At 39.5% G+C, this 21,668-nt stretch overlaps 1 protein-coding gene across 1 annotated transcript; it reads left to right on the top strand.

Moving 5' to 3' along the window:
• Positions 1 to 17,172: 17,172 nt before the first annotated feature.
• On the top strand, positions 17,173 to 20,768 carry masp2 (mannan-binding lectin serine peptidase 2). The gene is made up of 6 exons (XM_031726339.2): positions 17,173 to 17,228; positions 17,299 to 17,521; positions 17,614 to 17,791; positions 18,764 to 18,895; positions 20,080 to 20,276; positions 20,490 to 20,768. The coding sequence occupies exons 1-6, from the start codon at positions 17,221 to 17,223 to the stop codon at positions 20,667 to 20,669; spliced, it is 918 nt and encodes a 305-aa protein (XP_031582199.1). The 5' UTR covers positions 17,173 to 17,220; the 3' UTR covers positions 20,670 to 20,768.
• The last annotated feature ends 900 nt before the right edge of the window (positions 20,769 to 21,668 follow it).

Raw genomic sequence — 21,668 nt, 5'->3', positions numbered from 1 at the left:
TGTAGCATTATTATAACCATTTGCAGCACAAATACGAGACAGGAAACTGAAACTGGTTTCAGTTTCAGTTTCCTGGTTAAATAAAGGTAAATAAATAAATATGTTCCAGTAATGTTGGGGTCCAGACTCTGGGGAGGCCAATCCATAATGTATTCCATTGCTTGTTTACATGATCACGGACATGATCATATGCACGCAGCACTGACATGCTGAAGTTGTTGCTAATGAGAAGCTTTCCAGATGGTGCTGCATGGCGGATCAAAATACGATGGTACTTTTCTATGTTCGTAATTTCATCACCAGAGATGGGCTAATCCGATTACTTTTTTCAAGTAACGAGTAATGTAAGGGATTACCATTGCAAAAACGGTAATTAGATTACCGTTACTTTCCCGTAGGAACGCTGTGTTACTGCGTTACTAAAACCGTGATTTTTTGCGAGAATGTCTCATGACAGTGACGTAAGCGAGTGCGACGTTCGTGACAACAGCTGTGTGCAGATCAACAATGGATAATATATCAAGTACGGGAGAGAGTATGAGCGTGCAGCGTTTAAAGCGTGGAAGTACTGACCTTATTTTGAGTTTGATTCCATAAAAAGTGACAAAAACATTAGCGTCCGTTGTGCGTGGGAAGAAAACTTCTTTTTACAGCGAAAAAAACCCCCCCTTAACTTCCAAGCAAGCGCCGAGTGCGCTACGACTGTAATGGGAAATTCATAGAGAAACTCTCGGATTCTTCCACTGACCGCTGCGGCACACCTGCACCAGGGTAAACCTCCGCCTACTCCAGTCCTGCTTTACAGGTGAAAATAGAGCAACTAGCCTTTGACTTTATTTATTTTCTGCTGTGTTTTACTTGCATCTATTTGAAAGAGTGAGTGTAAACACAAAAAAATATTTTATTTTATGTGGTGGAATGTGCAGAAAATAGGTTTAGATGTTAAACAAATTTCTTCCAGTCAGAGAATGTTGCATATAATTTAATTTTTGCTTGATGCACAAAGTTAAAAGATTAAAACTAATAAAACAAGTTTTAAAAAGAGAGTTTTCCATTTGATTACATTTTGTATGATGGATTATGCAGAAAAAGTAGAATTGGGCTGAAAGATCTATCGCTTTATCACCTATTCAGGTTGTAAATTGTGTTTTAAAAAAGTAACTAAGTAACTAAGTAATTAATTACTTTTGAAAATAAGTAATCAGTAAAGTAACGGGTTTACTTTTGGGGGGAAGTAATCAGTAATCAGTAATTAATTACTGATTACTTTTTTCAAGTAACTTGACCAACACTGTTCATCACTTCTAACAAGATCCCCAACACCACTGACAACACAGCTAATAGCTCGTTGGGAATCACCTTATTGATGTGAAATTATGATTTTATGTTAAATTGTGTTATTTTTGGTGTTTTTATGGATTCAACTAAAAGAATTGGAACAAATGGTGTGTTTTTGCTACAGGCTGCAACTAACATAGTGCCCAAAGATACAATTTAAATTTGGTTATTTGCTAAACTGTCTTACACTGGTTCCTCCGTTTGCTTAGGTCGTTTTTTATGCTTTGATCATTCGTAGGTCAAAGTGTTTGTTTGTTAAGTAGCAACTGAGAAATCATTCCACTGAAAGTGATCAGCTGGGAGAAAAAAATGAATGAAAACGCATCCAGTGTCCAAAAAACAACTGTGAAAGACCTTCAGAAAGCCTGAAGAACTATGGTAAAAAAAAAAATTGCTGTATTCTATAAATGTACTAATTTATATATTTTATTTCACAAACAGATTAGCTCACCTTTATCTACCAGCTGACCTTGTAAACTGTGTTGGCCATGCTGAAGCTATGTGATCACCCTGTTTGTTTCTGTTTTTCACAGACGTGTCAGAACCGATCTGAATCCTGCTCTGGTGGAAATTTAGAAACGGTTAACGTCAAACGGCTACCTAACAGGGCCTCCCATCAGTCAGAAGACAGGCCAAATTAACACCCAGCACTTGGCTGAATGCTTCTGAGAAAAGGTGTGAACAGGCTGTGTGGCAGTTTCCCTGCTGAAAGGAAGTCTGGGTCCTCTCCTGTGCACAACAAATGCTGACCACAATACCTCATGATCTAAAGAAAGCTGAAGGAAAATCATTTGAAAAGATTTTGGAATGAGCAGGCCAAATTAAATATAGCATAAAACAATATAACTACAATTTTCTTGGGTACATGTTTTACTTTAAATACGAGGATGGGAGCTCTTTGCAGTCCATAGACGAGCGCTTGTACTTTATCAACCCAGCAGCTCTGGACTCAATGCCTGTAGCAGGCTTATTCATCCCTGTCAGCCAGACTCAATTTGTTTAGTTGTGACATTTTAGATTTAGGTTGTGAACAGTGAAGCAGTGAACAAACGCAGTATGGTTGAGTAGCTGAGGCTTTCTGAAGTCAAATAAATATATAAAGAACCCTTTTAAAAATTGTTGTTCCAGGGACATGACATGCCCAGGAATAATGGACCTGTCTCTCTGTGTATGCAGCAGGTTTGCTTCTGTTGAGAGATCATTAGTGCTTCTTTTTTTTTGAAGGGGGCTGTTCTCATTTCAAAGGAAGGTTCTGTGATTTCCTGTCTTCATCTTAGTGACCAGTCACTGCTTCCTTTTTTTTAAAATAAAAACCGGACAGTGGTACAGATTTCTAAGTGGTAATAAATAAACTGACGACCAGATCTTTCAGGTAAAATGAACTGCACTTTTTAAATGCGTCATTAAAACTTACATCATCAGGAATATGGAGTCTTTGACTGCTGAATGACACCCAAAAAGCATTTTGCCACACACAATAAAGCATCTCTAGTGTATTTCTACCAAAGAGTTCCCCTGTTTAGGAGCACCAATGGGAATGAAGAGATTGTTTTCCCCAGCAGGGCTTAATGATGCCTGATGGCGTATTCAGCTGCCCGGTGCCAGCACTAAAAGCTGATCATTATAGGGCCCTCTGCTCTTTCAGTGCTAAAGCCATGGCTCAGAAAATGAGCTGTCACTAGCTTAAAGAAGGGATGCGGCACGCTGGTGGTCACTATAGTGACCCTGTTTATTCTGGATGCCACTACACTGGGCAGCTGGGCAGGTCTCTGGCATGAAAGCAGAACACACTCTCAAAGCTTTTAGTTGACACTGATATTTAGATGAAGTAAATTCAAACCCTTTTACAAGGTAAAATGAAAAGTGGTGTTATTACAGGATTTGATACGTGATTTGCAACATTAACTAGGCTGGTTTAGTGTGTTGCGGTGCTAGCTTAAAACTAACCACTCAGGCTGGAATGCCGAGGTCCAGCCATGGATCCATTCACTGAACAGGTTACAGAAAACTCAAAACAGAGTTTAATATGTTGCCAATCCTGTGTAATGTCAAATGTCAAAAAGGTAACTTTTCTTTATTTTGGTATCTGTTTATTTAACCAATATACGAGCACCACATCTGGAAACTGAGCATTTTCCCCTCTGAAAGTCTTGTGAGCTGTCACAGATACCATACAATGCCACATTTTCAAACACCAGCCACACACAATAGCTCGTGATAGACATAGTAATGTACATAATGCTGCATATGTGTGTGCCACATCATATGCACTTTAGGACATCCTTCAATTTTATGGCCTTCTAATTTTAGCTAAGAGGGCTATAACCACTGTGATGGCAAATTAGCCTAAAATTGCTCAGCAGGTCTTTTTGCTGATTTTGCAGGTGATGGCAATTTTACACTTGCTAGACCTGCAAAAATAATACGGTTACTTTCTGTCTGTATTGGATCAGAACACTAAGCTGTTTGTGTGATGTAAGGCTTGAATTATTTTACAGGGTAGGTGGTCTTACAGTTGTTTTTAGACTACTTTGCTTTATTTAATTTTACATGTAATTTTAACGGAAATAACTTAGCCTCACTTTGTTTATGTTTTTTTTTAAACCCCAAAATGAATCATTTACAAAAGTGTTTAGACTCTTCCTGTACACTGCAAATTGAGGAAATGTGTCCTGTCTGCGTCAATACTCCTTAGGAGATGAGTCTAGATGTGGCTTTTATTGCAGCCCACCTTTAGCAAGAAGACATAATTGGAAAGAGTTTCAAATGGCCCACTGTGTAAATGAGATTTCACAGTTTACACCCATGTAAAGCTATAAACTAAGTCGTGATGTCCAGAGAATTCACTATGTCCTCATAGATGGGAGAACATGCTTAAAGGGCAACCATCTCAGGAGCACAGTTTCTGTACTAAACAGCTAGACAGAAGACGCCAGATTACATTTTCAAAAAAGGCATTTAAAGACCGAGGGAAAACATGAGGGAGAAGACCAGCTGGAGAAGACTTTCTGATCTGATGATTCAGAAGCTTAATTGTTTGGGCTGACCTTCAACCACTATAGCTAAAAGCACCACCCATTACTTATCACGTGGCTAATACATGCAAGCAACGTAGCATCATCATACTATGGTAGTCCTCAGGTGCTTTTTAGACTGAATCTTCCCTGAGAACTTCCTTCAATGGCTTAATGTTTGCATTTACGCCACCACAGGTGAGAAGTAACAAAGTACAACTACTTCATTATTGTACTTAGTAGAATTTTCCGGTATCTGTACTTTACTTGAATATTTATTTTTCTGACAACTCTTTACTTTTACTCCCTACATTTTTAAACTACTACCTGTACTTTCGACTTCTTATCTATATCACTAAAGCACTTCTGGATGGATGCAAACTGCATTTCGTTGCCCTGTACCTGTGCATGTGCAATGACAATAAAGTTGAATTCTATTCTATTCTATTCTATTCTTACACTTTAAAAACTGGCTCTGACTTTTGGTTTAACAGATTTCACTCACAGATGGAGAAAGACAGACAGGACAGGAGAGGAAGAAGAGGGGTTGTATTTAAAGGTGATAACTTTTTAGTGGTGTTTAATAAACTGGAAATTTAAAGCTTACATGACGTCAGCCTCAGAGAGGCCTCCTTCTCTCAGAGTCCCCTTGTCTCTTGTCAGATGGTCTGCAATGTTCCAGTCAGGAATCTGTTCTATGCTTTGGTTCCCCTTTTGTGTCTTTCCCAGTTTAGGTTTTCATTAGTTCCCGTTTATGCTTTGGACTTTTGTCTTTGTTTTGTACCTGTTCCATCAGCTCAATGATGGTTTTCCTTCCTCTTAAAACCTCCGTCTGCCTCCATGTCTGCATTTGGGTCCTCATCACAAATACTATGACAGTAAACCTCAGAGCAGCAGTAGCCCAGATTAGCTGATCACGACCTGTCCTCAAAGACAATCTCCTGGAGCTGTCAATAAAAATGATTGTGCTGTTGTGATTCTTTTCCCCACACTGAGCTGCTACAACCGATTTTAGGGTTCCATCACCAGCTGAACGCACTTTAACCCCTGGCTGTACTAATTTTCTGTTTAAAGACAAAGTCACGCTTTCCAGTGTATTTAAGAGAAAATAGTGCTTTTATAAATTTTCCTTTCATTTTTTCTGCTTATGTTCTACTTAACTGATTTGAGCGTTGAGTACATTTCAGAGCCTGTAACTTCTTTTATTTTCACTTGAGCTAAGAAGTTGAATCAGTACTTCAACTTTCACTGGACTATTTTTAACACTAGTATTTGTACTTCTGCTTAGGTACCAAATGTACTTTTGCCACCTCTGGACATCCAACTAAATGTCTTAATAAGATGTAATAACCAGGAACAAGATGGAGTATATGGTGATCATAGGTGTATATTTTGTTGTGAGAATAACAGAAAAGTCATTAAGTCCACTGACTGCGGCTAGATCAAAGGGGGAGGAGAGGCTTGTAATTCAATATGTAGTGCTCTCCACCTGCTGCTGTATTACCGACCCAGCCCGTATGGTCGCCTCCGTCGGCACATATCTTCACACCAGCAGCAGATGTGATCTTCCTTTCCTCTAATTTCATTTTAGTTTCTTAATTTTCACTCTGCATTGCAGAGCTAACTTTTGCTTACTCAGCAAAACATAACATGGATTCATTTTTAGCATGTATGAGCAGATCAAACGATGTGTCTGAGACTACCTGCACTGTAGTAAAATGGTAAATGGCCTGTATTTGTATAGCACTTTACTTAGTCCCTATGGACCCCAAAGCACTTTACACTACATTCAGTCATCCACCCATTCACACACTGGTGATGGCATTGTAGCCACATGCACTGACAGAGGCGAGGCTGCCGGACACTGGCGCCACCTGGCCCTCTGACTACCACCAGTAGGCAACGGGTGAAGTGTCTTGCCCAAGAACACAACAACCGAGACTGTCGGAGCCGGGGCTCGAACCGGCAACCTTCCGATTACAAGATGAACTGCCAACTCTTGAGCCACAATCGCCCCCAGTAGTAGGAGCTATCCATCCATTTCCTTCTGCCTACCCAAGTCAAGGATTTAGGGGGCTGGAGGCTATGACAACTGTCATGAGCAGTGATAGGCAGGTACAGCCTATCGCAGTGTTCCGATCCGCATAGAGAAAGACGACCATTTACGTTCAGCAAACTGGCCGTCATGTAGCAACAGAAACAAAAGTTCAAAATCTACAAACATGCATTCAGTTTGTATTTGTCAGTTTTATTTATTTTTAAATTATAAAACTCAATTTATCGAGTGATGGCCTCCAGCTTGCACTGGAACGGTTCACAGCTGAGTGTAAAGCGGTGGGAATGAGAATCGGGACCTCCAAATATGAGGCCATGGTCCTCAGCCGGAAAAGGGTGGAGTTCCCGCTCTGAGTGTGGGACGAGTTCCTGCCCCAAGTGGAGAAGTTTAAGTATCTTGGGGTCTTGGTCACGAGTGATGGGAGAGGGGAGCAGGAGATCGACAGATGGATTGGTGCTGCGGCTGCAGTGATGCGGACGCTGTACCGGTCTGTTGTGGTGAAGAGAGAGCTGAGTGTAAAAGCGCAGCTCTCAATTTACCGGTCGATCTATGTCCCTACCCTCACCTATGGTCACGAGCTGTGGACAGTGAACGAGATAGCGGATACAAGTGGCAGAAATGGGTTTCCTCCGAAGCATGGCTGGCCTCTCTCTTAGAGATAGGGTGAGAAGTTCAGCCATCCGGGAGGGGCTCAGAGTAAAGCCTTTGCTCCTCCACATCGAAAGAAGCCAGCTGAGGTGGTTCGGGCATCTGACAAGGATGCCTCCTGGGTAAGGCATGTCCCACTGGGAGGATACCCAGGATTATATCTCATGGCTGGCCTGGGAACGCCTTGGTGTTCCCCCGGACAAGCTGGAGGAGGTGGCTGGGAAGAGGGAGGTCTGGGCTACTCTGCTTAGGCTGCTGCCCCCGCGACCCAGCCCCGGATAAGCAGAAGAAGATGGATGGATGGTATTCATCAAAAAAGATAACTGGGCCAAATATTCAGGAGCCAGCTACACATTATGTGTTTCGGGTGTTCACTTTTAGCAAACTTTCTACTTTTTTTCCCCAATTTTAAACTGTTGAATTTTACTTAAGCTAAGCAGCACAGCAGTGGTTAAGTCTGAGCTGTGAAGCGGATGAATTGCGATGTGGAGGTGGAGTCGTAATTGAGTGACAATGCAAACTTGTAAGGATTAATTGTTTTGTGCTTCATTGACCAACTGAATGATTCTCTACACTGACAACTAATCTAATCATTTTATACGCTTGTCATTTTATGCTCTTTTTCCTACATCTAATATATATTGCTATGTGCCACAAAGTTGCAAAGAACAAATTTCCAATCCTTCAGGTTCAAGACCATTTTCCACTCAGGCCATGGTGGAGGGAAATCTGCCACAGCTATATACTCCTGAGTAATATACCCAGTAATATACGCAATGAATTAGTCTCTCTATATATCTTATAACAGCTGAGTGCCATTGTATCATACCATTAGAATGGGCATGATCTGTCATATTGAAATAGTGGGAGTTTCCATCACAGTTCATTAGTTTGCCTTTTATACTGAGTGTCATGACCAGGAGCCAATCATGTTGATAGTGTCATTAGAAGACTAGGACTTCAGGGAGGGAAGAAAGATGATGAGATGATATCAGCTGCCCTGTTTAAGCACAGCATTGTGTACAATATAGGTCTCTAATCACAATAACAACACTGCCGTGATTAGCTACTAGAAGCGTCCTTGTTTGGCTCCGCGTTTGCACCTGTAATAGATGTGTTGCCACAGCAGCAGATGAGGATCTCAAGTAATACTGATATTTTCTCCCAGGGTGTAGTGCTGCTTTTGACTATTTTCAGGACAATTGGGCCCTTGTGGGATGGCAATACACCTGATTGCAGACGCTCTAACAACATGAAATTCCCCTATGTGTCAAATAGACTGGTTATGATGCAAAGAGAGAAAAAAAAAGGGGGGCGACGCAAGAGCCTAAATGTCACCACAGCATTAAGGGAGACAGTGATAGCTTTTGGTTATTAATGGCATGTGAAGTTGTCCCTGCTGCTGCAAAAGAGTCATGCCATTACTCTTATTGGAAATCTATGTTTGATGCTTAGGTTGATAATAATTTTTCTCAAGCTTAACAGAGCTGAAAATGTTTAATCAATTATACAAGAAATAACCCCCAAATCATATATCTGTTAGTAATGTGAGTCATAGCCTGTCAGCACTATTATATCACACACATATTATGAATATGCTTATGATGACTCTGTTTATTTCACTGCGCATTGCTTAGAGGCTTAATAAAAACATAAGGTAAGTTTCCTGATTTGGGAAGCAATTATTTTTTTCTTTTAAGTTAAAATTCAGTAGTTTAATTCGGTGGATTTATAAGGAAAAAAAGTCTTTTTGTAACATAACGAAGGGAGAACCGGTGGCAGTGACGAACCATAATTAAGGAAAGGATTCAGTGGCACCTGCATGCCATTTCTCATCATTGCTTTCTCGCACCAATGTCACTGACTGCTTTCCTGCCTTGTGGCAGTCCACTGAATTGCTAAAGCTGGAGCCTGTTTGAATTAGCAAGGAAATGACCATATTTGTTATCTGTGGAAAAGAGCCACACCGGGCTAAATTGAAAGAGTAATGGGCCTGACGTCAGGAATGAAATCCTGCACAAAAGGCTCAGCATCAATTCATCAGGAGACATTCTTGGTGATTAGCATCTGGGGATGCAAGGAACCGAGGTGAACAATAAATTACACACTGAAGACGTGGGCTTAGCGTTTGAGACACTTAGCAGTAAATCCACCGAGGCACACACATCTCTTATTTACATTTTAAGGATTTCTGAAAATATGTGCTTTCTGTGTTCAAAGACCTTTATATTTTGAGACGGTGCACATATTGTCCAGACACAACTTTTTATACTTTTTAAATGAAAAACCTTTAAAATATGCACTGTTAACTAATAAATGAACCATATCAATAATGAGTAAAGTCTTAGACCCATAAAACTACCTAAGAAATCATCAACGGTGTCATGGTGTCATGCATGTTTGTTCCCTAAATCTCCCTAGATGTGTTCATCAACCAGGATGAAACTTACTGCATAAAGTTCTTAGGGTAGCAGGATTATCAACATCTATTTAGCTTTTGGGAATTATTTGAAAAACATAACTTGGATAATTAAATGATCTGATCATTCTAAACAGTTTAAAACATACCATTCGTGCTGCCTGTATGCACTCTACATGGACAACTTCACCTTTCTGCACTCCTTCCTGGCTGAAAAATTGTAAAAGTTATTATTAATATTGTATAATTATTAATACAAGAGTTATATAACTATCTACTATATTACCAAAGGTTATTTATTATCAGCTGAAATTGACTAGTAGTGGAGGAATTTTTTTTAAAAACATTCCTTTAGGAAAAGAAAAGAAATAAATATAAAAATAAAAATAATTATTCTGCAGAAAAATATTCCCTATCCATGTTAAATGGATTAACATTACTGCTGCATATGTTTAAGATTAAGCTCATTCACTTGAATGTAAATTTACTTTACTATAAAGAATTTACAGAATACGCCATATTCTGTTTAATATCCAGCATCATATTCTATAATTCATACTGTATGTTTATAGTGAGTGCCCTGTGAGAACTACTTATCTATCAAAAAATCAGTTGTCCATCAGCTCAGAAACACAGGCCTACATCTTGATTTTTTTTATTTATATTAAAATATATTATATAAATACATTAACCTCCTAATACCCGAACTCTTACACGGCATGCATTTTTAATTTCTCTTTGATATTTGGGCATATTGGGGCCCGATGAATGTAAAAACAAAGAATTACCAGATTTTTTTTTTACCTTATTTTTGTCTTTAAGAAAACTAAGAGCCACATATGAGGATATTCGTTTAAAATTTTGATAGAACAGTAACAGTATAATGTCCTCGGAAGTGGATATCAGGCCTTTGTAGAGCAAAATTCAGTATTTTGGTCTAAATAACCCAAAATGTGATGTCCACATATGTGGACGCCAGGTCCTAGGAGGTTAAGGAGAAATATAAATAAAAAATGAAGGTGGACTGTTGGAAAAACAGCTTCTTAAACATTACATTCAGAGATTTTCATGCTACTGATGCTACTCTGAAAGTGCTGGCTGAACCTGCACCTGCTCAACTTGCCTGTTTTATTGGACCGGACATGGTCAGAGCTGCCCATCGTGCTCAGAGCTTTCCTTGCCAATTTACTTAAGCAATCATTAACAACTTTTTCAAAGTCCATCTTCCCTACATCACACATGTTGGCTACGCTTGTTAGCAAGAGGAAAATCATGCTAAATCACTGATGCTTGTTTACTTGCTAATGCTAGCTGCTAGGTGTTACTAGCTAGTAACTGATCTCAGAGCAGTAAAAGCAGACCAGTTTACGGTTACAGAGCAGAGTTTTATCCAGAACTTGTATGTGCAACCCACCAGTAAAGGCTGCTGGCCTCACAGACATGACTACACTTTTCTAAGAAATTGAAATTAGCAGAGCTTTCAGTGACAATAGTCGACTGTGGCCAAAAGATGGCAATAATGTAAGGGATGGATGCACATCGCAATTGACAGTGATGTCCTTACAGAAAACCACTGATATATATGTGTGAGTGTGTGTGTGTGTGTGTCATAACAGATTATGTGTATGACATTATATATATATATGTTACATGTATCTTGCGCTAATGCGGAATACATTATGTGTACTTTGTAAATACATTTTGCTAAAAAAATTTTTTTAATGCAGTGGCACTTTTGGGTAAATGGAACGTGTTGTTATGATTATCTGTAAAAGTATAAGTGTATAAGTGTACTCTATAAGTATCTGTACACTGTATAAGTGTTCACCAAACAGTGATACTGTAATCGATTACTTTGACTTAAACAATTACAACGTAGCTTGCAGCGAAGAAGAACAATGTTTGTGTTATTCATTTGTTTAGTGTTCATGAAAAGCCGTTTTTGCCACCTTACTATATACAGTGAAGGTCAAAAGAATAACATGATAATTTCACATGTCTGTGTTTTCATACATGAGCGAAGCTAACAAGTGCAGCAGGCCTGACAAAAACCACCCACAGGACAAGAGTTTGCCTGTATGACTAATGACTTTTATTGACCTAATTTTATTCACCCTATGAAAGAGGCTTGAGTCAGATTATCTTGTGATACAAAGAAACTCTAAGCCAAATTTAATATTTTTAAAACAATTACATTTTTGTGACAGCATTAAAATTGTATTGCCATCATTTAGTTTGACTCATCAGTCTTATCTTTCAGCTTATTTGCTGCTGAACATTGGTGAAGTATTTGCTCCCTGCAGTTATTTGTGTGTTCACACTTTCGTATTTATTCCATTTCCTCTGAAACCACCCCACGGAGAAAACTGAAGTGGGTCCTTAACAAGAAATCACCGCAAGACATTTCCAGGTGTTTTTTCTTTTTTCTTTTTTTTAAATCCCATTTACCGTTCGCCCACACACAATGAAACATGAACAACAGCAACGTTAATGGAAACATTAAACGAAACCTGCTGCTCTTCTGCTCCCCTCAGAACAAAGAAAAATGTTAATGTGCTCTATGCTGACGACAATCCATCAATTCTATTTCTTTAGCTCCTGAATATCTGGCCTCGAGGATTCAAGAGGAGTGTGACAACAGAGTGAAATTCTGGAAATGTGAGGTGGGGAATGATATCTGAAACCTTCCTCTCTGTTCTATAAATCGAAGTGCCTGCAACATTTTACATCACTGCGCTGTAAGACGGACAAATGAGTGAATGAGTATCTGACACCGATAGACGTCAAGGCCTGTCTTTGTTTTTTTGTCTTTAAATCATCTGTTATTTGCAACAGTTGTGGAAGCTTAAACTTTCTATGTAACTACAGCGGACGAGCAAATTACAGTGGATTAACTCTACATTGTTCCTTCGTGCTCAAATCAACTGACACATCCCCACTTATTCAAGTCCTTAATTACAGTTTACAGCCTGTGGGTGGTTGGGGCTGCTCTGATTGCAGCCGGTGGAAAGGAGAAAGAGGATGAGAGTGTGTATGAAGATGGCACAAGGGTGTCATAGTGAGGGTAAATACACTCACCAAGTATGCTAGCATGTCTAGTAGTATAATTTGTTCACACAAGATGTTCGGAGAGCTACTATAGCTTGGGAAAACTGTGTTAGCAGCATGTTGAGATCACTGAAGTGCCAGCAGAGAGGGGTGTAAATACTGCAAGTATTTCCTCCTTTTCCTCTTTCCACCATCTGGTATTAGCACCGAGCTCTCTCTAAAGCTCCATAACTGCCACATGTTGACTCTCCAGTCACTGTCTCTTTGTCATTTCATCTGATCGGACCTATTCCTTCTTCAGTGACCAGCTGACTTTCTATAAGGAAGCACTTCATTACTGCATGGCACAGCAAGCAGGTGGAACAGTGCTGTGAGGACGGTGTCTGTCTTGCGCGCACGGCCAGTCAAGATTTGATCATGCTGAAATCAAAACAGCCTCAGCATTGTGTCTCTGCACGTTTTGAGTGCATGCTCAGCTTTGTGTGTGAGCAAATTATCTACGGTGCATGCACAAACGCAACACTGACCTGAGTCTTGCCGATGTGCGTTTTTCATGACGCACGTGTACAGTACTTGCCCCAGTAATAATATGTATCCCGAAGCCTTTATAATATTTGTATAATGAGTGCATTAAGGATGGGAATCAGAGTTGCACAATTAAAGCTACATGTAAGCTCTTTGGGCAAACCATAAATCCTCATTTTAAAACAAAATAAAATAGAACAGCAAATAAACCAACTGCATTATTGGCTGCTAATATTTTTATTTAGTTATTATTATCTTATTATTTGTAACTAAAATGCAGATGTATTGGCAGTAGCATTTATAACAGCAAAGAAAGCAAAGAAGAGATGGGAGAAATATCCCTCAACCACGAAATGAGTATTGATGTGTAGTTTGCTGACCACAGGGCAATACAACAACCAGCATCATCCAAGCAAACAAATAGAAATGTTATGAAAATTCCACTTTAACCTTTAATGTGAATATCCTTTTTTCATCTATGTATAATTACTGCCTCCAGTCCACTGCCAGTCAGAACAAAAGGAAACTTTTTTCACACCTAAAGGCAGGACCTGAGGATGTTAATAGTATGGTGAGGTTAATTTTTCATATTTCAGAAAAGGCAACAGATAACCACCCAGGACTCACAAAAAAAAAAAAAAAATCTGTGTTAGTCCCGTCAATAAAACAAACAAGCAGTACATTATGAGGGATTAGCTGTCTTGCAACTTTTAATTATTGCTATGGCATTTCAGTGCCAGTTGTTTCAGTGTAAATTAAAATGTGGACTCACTCTCAGCAAAGGCGTAACTTAAAAAAATGCTTTCCACATTAAGTGACTGACAAACATTTACAATGTCTTTTTGTTTTCTTTATTTTTGTAAGACATTGTTTTATATTTTTGGACAATGTCATCTTTTGGTTTGGGACATGCATATTTCTCCGTTCAGCAGGCATGCCAGTAATCAATGTGTTTAGTGAAACTGAACTCAGGTTTCCAAAAAATGTGGTTAAACACAGTTTTCATTTCATTCATGATTTATGAGAGGGGCAATTACTTTTCATAGGACCAGGTAGGTTTGGATAACTTTTCTCCATTAATTGTCATTTAAAAACTGCATTTTGCATTTACTCTGGTTATCTTTGTCTAATATAACAATTTGTTTGATGATCTGAAACATGTAAGTGTGACAAATATGCAAAACACTAGGAAATTAGGAAGGGGGCAAACACTTATTCACACCACTATACATGCAATCACATGCAACCCTGTTACTGACATGGTTCAGTCCTGTGCTAACACTAATGGTAGCCCATTGGTCAGTCCTATTTGGACTTGGTATTTACCCAAGCTTTTCTGACCAGACTGTGTGTGCAACAGTAACCATTTCAACACTGTTACCAATTTTACAAAAAGCAGAAAAATTAATTTCAAAGTTTACCTGATTTATTTATCCTGGAATTTCACAACCATCAGAATCCACAGGTACCATCTTTTTCAGAGAAAACACTTATGCTAGCACTAATTTGCAACCCTGTTAAATATATATAAAACAAACACAGAGTGGAGGTCAAAGCTATTGGCTAGCAACCACCAATATAGAGCTGCATCCATAAACCGTAAGGGTGCAATGCAAAGGCTTGGAGAATGCTAAATAATGCCAAGTAATAAAATACCAGAACTTCATTCACTAAATTTGAAGCACTAGCATTCTGGTGTTATTTACCAGTGGAAGGCCACACTAAGGCCCAGAATGAGATAAATAAGGATATTTGAAACTGTATATCAGGCAAAACTACTCCATTCAACCAGTGGAAGTAAGGTGGGCACAATAAGTTAAACGTATAAATGCAAAAAAGGTTTTAAACTCAGATTATTCAGTTTATGTCCCATATTTAAGTTTTTGGTGTTTTTGGCTTTATGCTGTTACCACCCATCATATGTAAATAAATGCTAAGTCAGTGTCAATCCTGTTATTATATCTTAAAAATATACAACAATATAACAATGAATGGATACAATAGATACAATAGAGCATGCTCATATGAAAAGAGCAGGTGAAACATATAAAATGTAAAGGGCAGGTTTGGTTTAAAAGGGCAGTGACCTCTTAAAGTAAAATACTCTATAATCTAACACAAAACTAAAAGCTTATCAAAACTTAAAAACACTTGGCATTGCCTTCAACAGCATATATTATCACATGTATCTATTTAAGAAGCTATACCAAATATTAAAACTAGGTAGAACATCTTTAAGCCAACAGTGAAACATTCACAGGGGGTGGCGAAATAAGAACACTATCAGGTTGTTTATAGTGTTATGACAGATGATGCAGCTCCTTGGAGAGTAACCCGAGTGAAAATAGCCCAGGATTTTTCTCTATTTTCACCTCCAAGATCCTAGTGGCTTCACTGGAAATAAAAGCTCAGAAGCTTGAAATTAATAATTAAATTAATTTGTACTCTCAGAGACAAAAAAAGAACAAGACCCCAGGTCAGGATGAATCAGCGAGCATAGCTACTAATTGTTTATTTTCATAATGAAGTTAGTCAGAGGGTGTCATTGCTGTTGATGCATCACACTGGATTCTAAAAGCCTGAGTGGCAGCAGGATGATATCCAGCAGGAGAACATCTGGCATGAGCACACACTCCACTGTTGCTCAGCATTATGGCTCGCAATTAGGAAAACAACAAGGTAATGGTTGAAAAAGAGTACTATCAAAAAGGTGCGAAGGGAACTTAACTTTGATGTTTCATGTGGATAATTATTGTAATTCACTTTGAGTACTAGCCATTAGAGCTTTAATGTTAGGGAAAACGTGGGTTTGGTTATTATAAGTAGTTTATTGTACAACTGTTGCTGGGTGAAAGGCCTCAGTCCCTTCTGAATAACATCAATATACATATTCCATCAAAACAGCATGAATACGCTGCTATTCCCTCATTATAATAGCTTTTACAATGAAGTCTGACCCAAAGCATTTGGCGAAGTGCTGAAAAAAACTGATGCAATCTGGTTTCATCCGCCGGGAAACTGCTGTTGATGTACCACTGAATGTTTTCATCCCTGATGAAGTAATTAGGTGCAAACAAAAGGGCCAGCCTGGTAAATGTTGTGGGTATAGTGTATTTATTTTTCTGTGGCTTTTATTTAACAACCTCTCAGCTTAGCCATTATAAGAGCAGCGTCTAAAATAATTAGTCGTCTAAGTCTGGTCAGCATCACTGTCTAAACATTTGTGTGTAGTACAAGTGATAGTTGATTGAGGGTGATACAACACTTTGGCACAGTATATATTCAATTCTGTTTTTAATTCAGTTTTATCTATATAGTTTAAAATTACAACAACAGTTGCTTCACTTAATATTGAGCAAGCTTGCTCAATATTAAGTGAAGTGCTAGTGCTAGCACTTGGCAACAGTGGAAAGGAAAAACTCCCCTTTAAAAGGAAGAAACCTCTGGCAGAACCAGGCTCAAGGAGGGAGCCATCTGTCACAAGCAGTTGGGGGTGAATGAAAAAGAAAAGAGAAGAGAGAATCAGGTGAGAGAAGTAAAGAAAAATTGCTCATTGCATCAAGGGAAGTCCCCAGCAGCCTAGGCCTAGCACAGCCTCATAACAATGAATTACAATAGTCAAGCCTAGAAGTAATAAATGCATTAACTATTTTAAGTTAGGCGTCATTATGTCTTTAAGACATCCATGCAATTTAACTTATTGGCTTCATTTATGAATAAAGCTTGGTATCAAATGTATGCTATGCTTTCTAATAACACTGCCTAAGGGAAGCATGTATAATGTAAATAGAACTGGTCCCAGTACAGAACCCTGTGGAACTCCGTAATTATCCTTAATGTGTAAAGACATGAACAAGCTGGAGTCTATTAGAGAGATATCATTCACTGCAGCGCAGTACTTTTAATACATAGGACATATGTTCTAATCTTTGTGGTAAAATATTGTGGCCAATGGTATATAGAATGTCTCATAGAAATGAGTCTGCTGTCATACATCTGTTTGATTCATTCCTAACTGAAGAAGGTGGAGAATGAAAACAATGTGATCATGTGTCTCGCTCACTTTGTTTACCTAAATGTCAACCAGGCAGGACAGCCGAGTTCATTTACCCCCAGATTAGTGAAAGCAAACCATTTCTACACAGGCACTGTCCGGGGACTGAGAAGCCAACATGACCAGGTGAGTGCTAGTTATTCATTTTTACCAAGCAATCCTTGTAACTGATGCCATCACACCTAATTTTTCCCAGTGGCCTCTATGTTGTTGCTCTTTTTTCTCTACTCCATGTCTCGCTGAGTGTGGAAATGACAGGGTTATACGGCAGCTTCACCTCTCCCAACTTCCCCCAGCCTTACCCTGACAACCAGCATGTAGTGTGGAACATCACTGTCCCAGATGGCCACAGGGTCAAACTCTACTTTACCCACTTCAGCATGGAACTCTCAGACCAGTGTGAATATGACTACATCCAGGTACATGTAGGAGGAAGTCAGCATCCCATTATGTGCACTGACTTGGCATCAGTAGCTTGCTCACTAAAAGGCCTCTGACCTTGTCAAACCAGGTTTTGGCAGAGGGGAATGAAACCTTGCGGTTCTGCGGAGAGGAAGAGAAGAACCATGAAAGCACCCCGAGGAATACAATCATCCTGTCAGCCCGAAACCTCATGTCAGTGGTCTTTAGGAGTGACTACTCTAACGAGGGACGATTCACCGGCTTCCAAGCATTTTACACCTCAGAAGGTGATGCAAAATAGTGACATTTGTTGCCAGAAGGGAGACACATTTTTCTCAGCTGTAATTACACAGAACAAAGAGTAGTGAAGTTTCTACTGAAATGCAGTCTGCACAGGTATATGCAGCAATCTTTTAATTATTCACATTAAAAAAGTCAGACAGCAAACTACAAATAAAATGTAATATTTTGAAAACAGCAGGAAAAATGCCCCACATCAAGAAATTATTTTAGAAGGTTCTTAATTTTACATATAATGTAAGTGTTATTTATTTATCGTGGTTTCATTACAGGCCCTCTTCTTTATCTTCTGTTGGGATTTAAGTGTTGATGACTCTGAAGTTAACAAAAAAAATGTGTTTTCCCACAGTTAAACTGTTATTTTAATTGGCTGCAGTCGCACACCCCAGTGACTTTTGCAGAGCCTATGAAAAAACTGTTTTGTGATCACTGTTTAGTTTCAGCTAATTGGGAGTCAGAATTAGCATGAACCAGATTCATTTAGTTTTAGCAGTAAATCAGTGGTTTTCAAACTTTTACCCTTATGCCCCAGTCCGGAAGCCAAAAAGACCCCTCACTGATCACATCCCCACTTCTTCTTCTTCTTTTAAAAAAAAGTCAGACATCCACAATCAGAACCATCAGAAGAGCATCTGAGTGTGTTAACTTAGCTTCAGTCCAGTTTTCTCTTGGCTTTCCACACTCCACTCCACCTGTTTTGGCTCCATACGCCACCAATGGGACTCCACAGTTGGAGAACCACTGCAGTAAACACACCTGAGTTAGAAAAGTGTCTTTTGTTTTTATCTCTAACAAGTTTTGAAGGCCATGATGGCATATGCACTTTAGGGCGATGTAAATCAAGCAAATAATCATCAGATTGCTTGGTAGGCTAAAGGTTTTAGCAGATTTATACTCATTCTCAGGTGTGTTCATGGATGGGGGAGGGGATGCATATTTATTGATTTACTTTGTCACAGACATCAATGAGTGCCTGTCCAAGGTAGAAGGGGAGAGAGTGTGTGATCATTTTTGCCACAATTACATCGGTGGCTATTACTGCACGTGCAGACAAGGATACCTTCTCCATGACAACAGAAGATCCTGCACAGGTAAGAACGATACAGAGCGAGGCTCAAGAGGCATGTTTATCTGAGCTCAATCACTGTGGGTCAAAAGCTATTTAGCAGGGTGCAACGTTAAGAACTTGGTATACAATTTCTGACTATATTGATTTGTAAATAGGGTATTAGGTGTTTCTGGAGCTAAACACGCTGCTGCTCAGATCCTCTCAAATCTGAAACAGCCGACACTATTTACAGTGAAGAAAAGCAAGTGTCTGACCTCTGCTTTGAGACATTAGCAGCAACACATTCAATTTCCCTGCATTCACTGACGATGTAAACACATGAAATGGCCTAATCTTTCAGTTGGCACAGCGGCGCACCCCACAGTGTCTTTGGGTTTTTTTAACGCCATTAAAATACGAATAGTTCCTTATCAGACTTTTGAAGACGGGCATAGAAATGGGATCAGACTGCTGTGTCGTAAACTTGGATTTAAGTCTAATTGTTGTCATTTGTCATTCAAAATGCTCTCATTATTCCCTACTACTGCAGGAAAAAAAACATCTCCCCCCAAAAAAACAATTTGCTGATATTTCACACAGGGCACACACTTGCCGGTGCTCCGTACTGGATTTCATTTTGTCATAGCTGGCCTGTGCTCACTAATTTCAGACTGAAAAAGCATACTGATGCACAAAGTAGTTGATCTCTGCCAGCTGGTGTAAGGCGAGGTTAATTACTGTCGATTCCTGAGGGAAAAGCGACTTCAAAATGGCATTAAAAATTGATACCTGTGTGCAGCACTAATAATGTACTGACACAAGGTAATTAATCACAATTACGAGCTGATGTGCCTTAAATTATTATTCTTTGCCAGAGGAAAAAGGGTGACAAAACAAATCATGCGATGAATAGGCAAAAATGATTATCTGCCTACAGATTGTACTAATTATATGAATTACAGCAACTCTGCCTCTTTGCAATCCTCATTTGTTTTTGTCTGAGGCAACATCTGCACATTTGCTGGGACAAAAAGGCAAAACCTAAATGAATCTCATCATTTATGATGCCAGGAAATGTTTCAATTGATGTGAAACAATTATTTTGTTCAAATCAAAAACTCTTTAAAGCCAGCACTTCAGAACCCAGCAGCTGTCGGTACAGCTTTACAAAATGGTTAAATGAGTGCCTCAAAATGATCACTTTTAGTGCATGAGTCTTCTTCGCAGTGCCGTGCCAGAGCCAGGTGCTGACGTCTCCTTCGGGGGTTCTGACTAGTCCGGGTTATCCGAACCCCTACCCACCTATGAGCCGGTGCAACCACACCATCCGTCTGCCAGAGGGCTCCAGAATAATCCTGAACTTCCTGGAACCCTTTGACATAGAAGGACATCCACAAGCCCCCTGTCCGTATGATATGTTGAAGGTCAGTTGTGCGACTCCAAAGTCTGAACACACACAAGCTAATGAATGAGCAATGTATTCCTCCTCATGCTCCTCATGTGGTTTTGCCACCGACTTGTCCTGCTTGGGTGATATACTGTATAGCTATTGTGGTTTCATGCATATTTAGCCAGACATCAGTTAGGACTGAATCATGCTTATTTATTTATTTCTATCTAATGTCCCCACATGAAAGATTTCAACAGCTGGAAAAGAGTATGGGCCCTTCTGTGGCCCAACGCCACCAGATCGGATTGACACGGGAAGTTATGACGTGCATGTTGAGTTCAGGTCCGACTCTAGTGGAAAAAACAAGGGATGGAAGATCAAGTACACCAGTACCGAGACAGAGACCCTTACTTTGACTTCAGACTGATGGCACTACAGTTCATGGAGTCTTATTCTAATTGTCCTTATTTGGTGTAAGATCTTGCTATTCTTTGTTGCATAGACAAATAAAAAGAGATTAAAATGAGACTGTTGTATTATTTAGATCCTCTTTGCTCATTACAATCAATACTTTGTGTCCAACTTTTAACCTAACAGTGTGCAGTCAGACAAGCATTTTCATTAACTTGGGTTTCCTCAAATTGCTGTGGGTGATTTCAGTCATCCTCTAATCTAGCCAAGGAATTGAAGAAATAAGAAAATCATTTAAGAAGGTCTAGATGTCAGTAAGTCTGGTCCAAGAAGCGCTGTATGCTAGTCATTTAACCTTCATACATTATGCAGCTTGTTCTTAAACAATCCCGGCTATGCTCCTCTATCAAAACAATCATTATAGGGTTATTTAGTCCAAAGAAATTACTTATCCACACAACATTTCCTCCAGCCGTGTACCCCTCAGATGGTTCAAAAGTGCATGTCTGAATGTGTCAGTGAGTGACAGAAAAATACTTGTGCTGATTTATATTTTATTGTTTCTTCTGCTCCAGTGTTTTGATTTCCTTCCTCCTCCTCCCGCAGAATTAGGTCAGCGCAATTTTTCAGTGAACGTGTGACTTTCTTAAACCACAGTTTGTTAGCTTTGATTGAGCTGTTTTTCCCAGCCACACATTTTGTAGTTTGGAGGCAGCAACCCCAAGCATGATGTGTACTGACCCACAGATCACCTCGTCATTTGCAACCCAACAGAAATACGAGGTCCTGTGTGGACATGTGCTCTGTAAGCTGTCAGCCCACACGGGATTAAGGCTTGTTTACAGCATGAAATACCAGACAGTCCTCGGGGCTCCTGCGTGCTTACCGAGCAAACCTGCAGTTCTTACCTGAGCGCCGTTAAGTCATAATCCAATCCGCATAGAAGGTGTGAGACATGACGGAGCAATTGACCGCTCCTGTGCTCTCGCGCGCTCACTCCTAACTGTCCAGCCTA

Source organism: Oreochromis aureus, linkage group 20 (assembly GCF_013358895.1).
Source record: "Oreochromis aureus strain Israel breed Guangdong linkage group 20, ZZ_aureus, whole genome shotgun sequence".
Taxonomy (NCBI): domain Eukaryota; kingdom Metazoa; phylum Chordata; class Actinopteri; order Cichliformes; family Cichlidae; genus Oreochromis; species Oreochromis aureus.
Note: the sequence above shows the minus strand (reverse complement) of the source record. Positions and strands in the feature narration are given on the sequence as shown.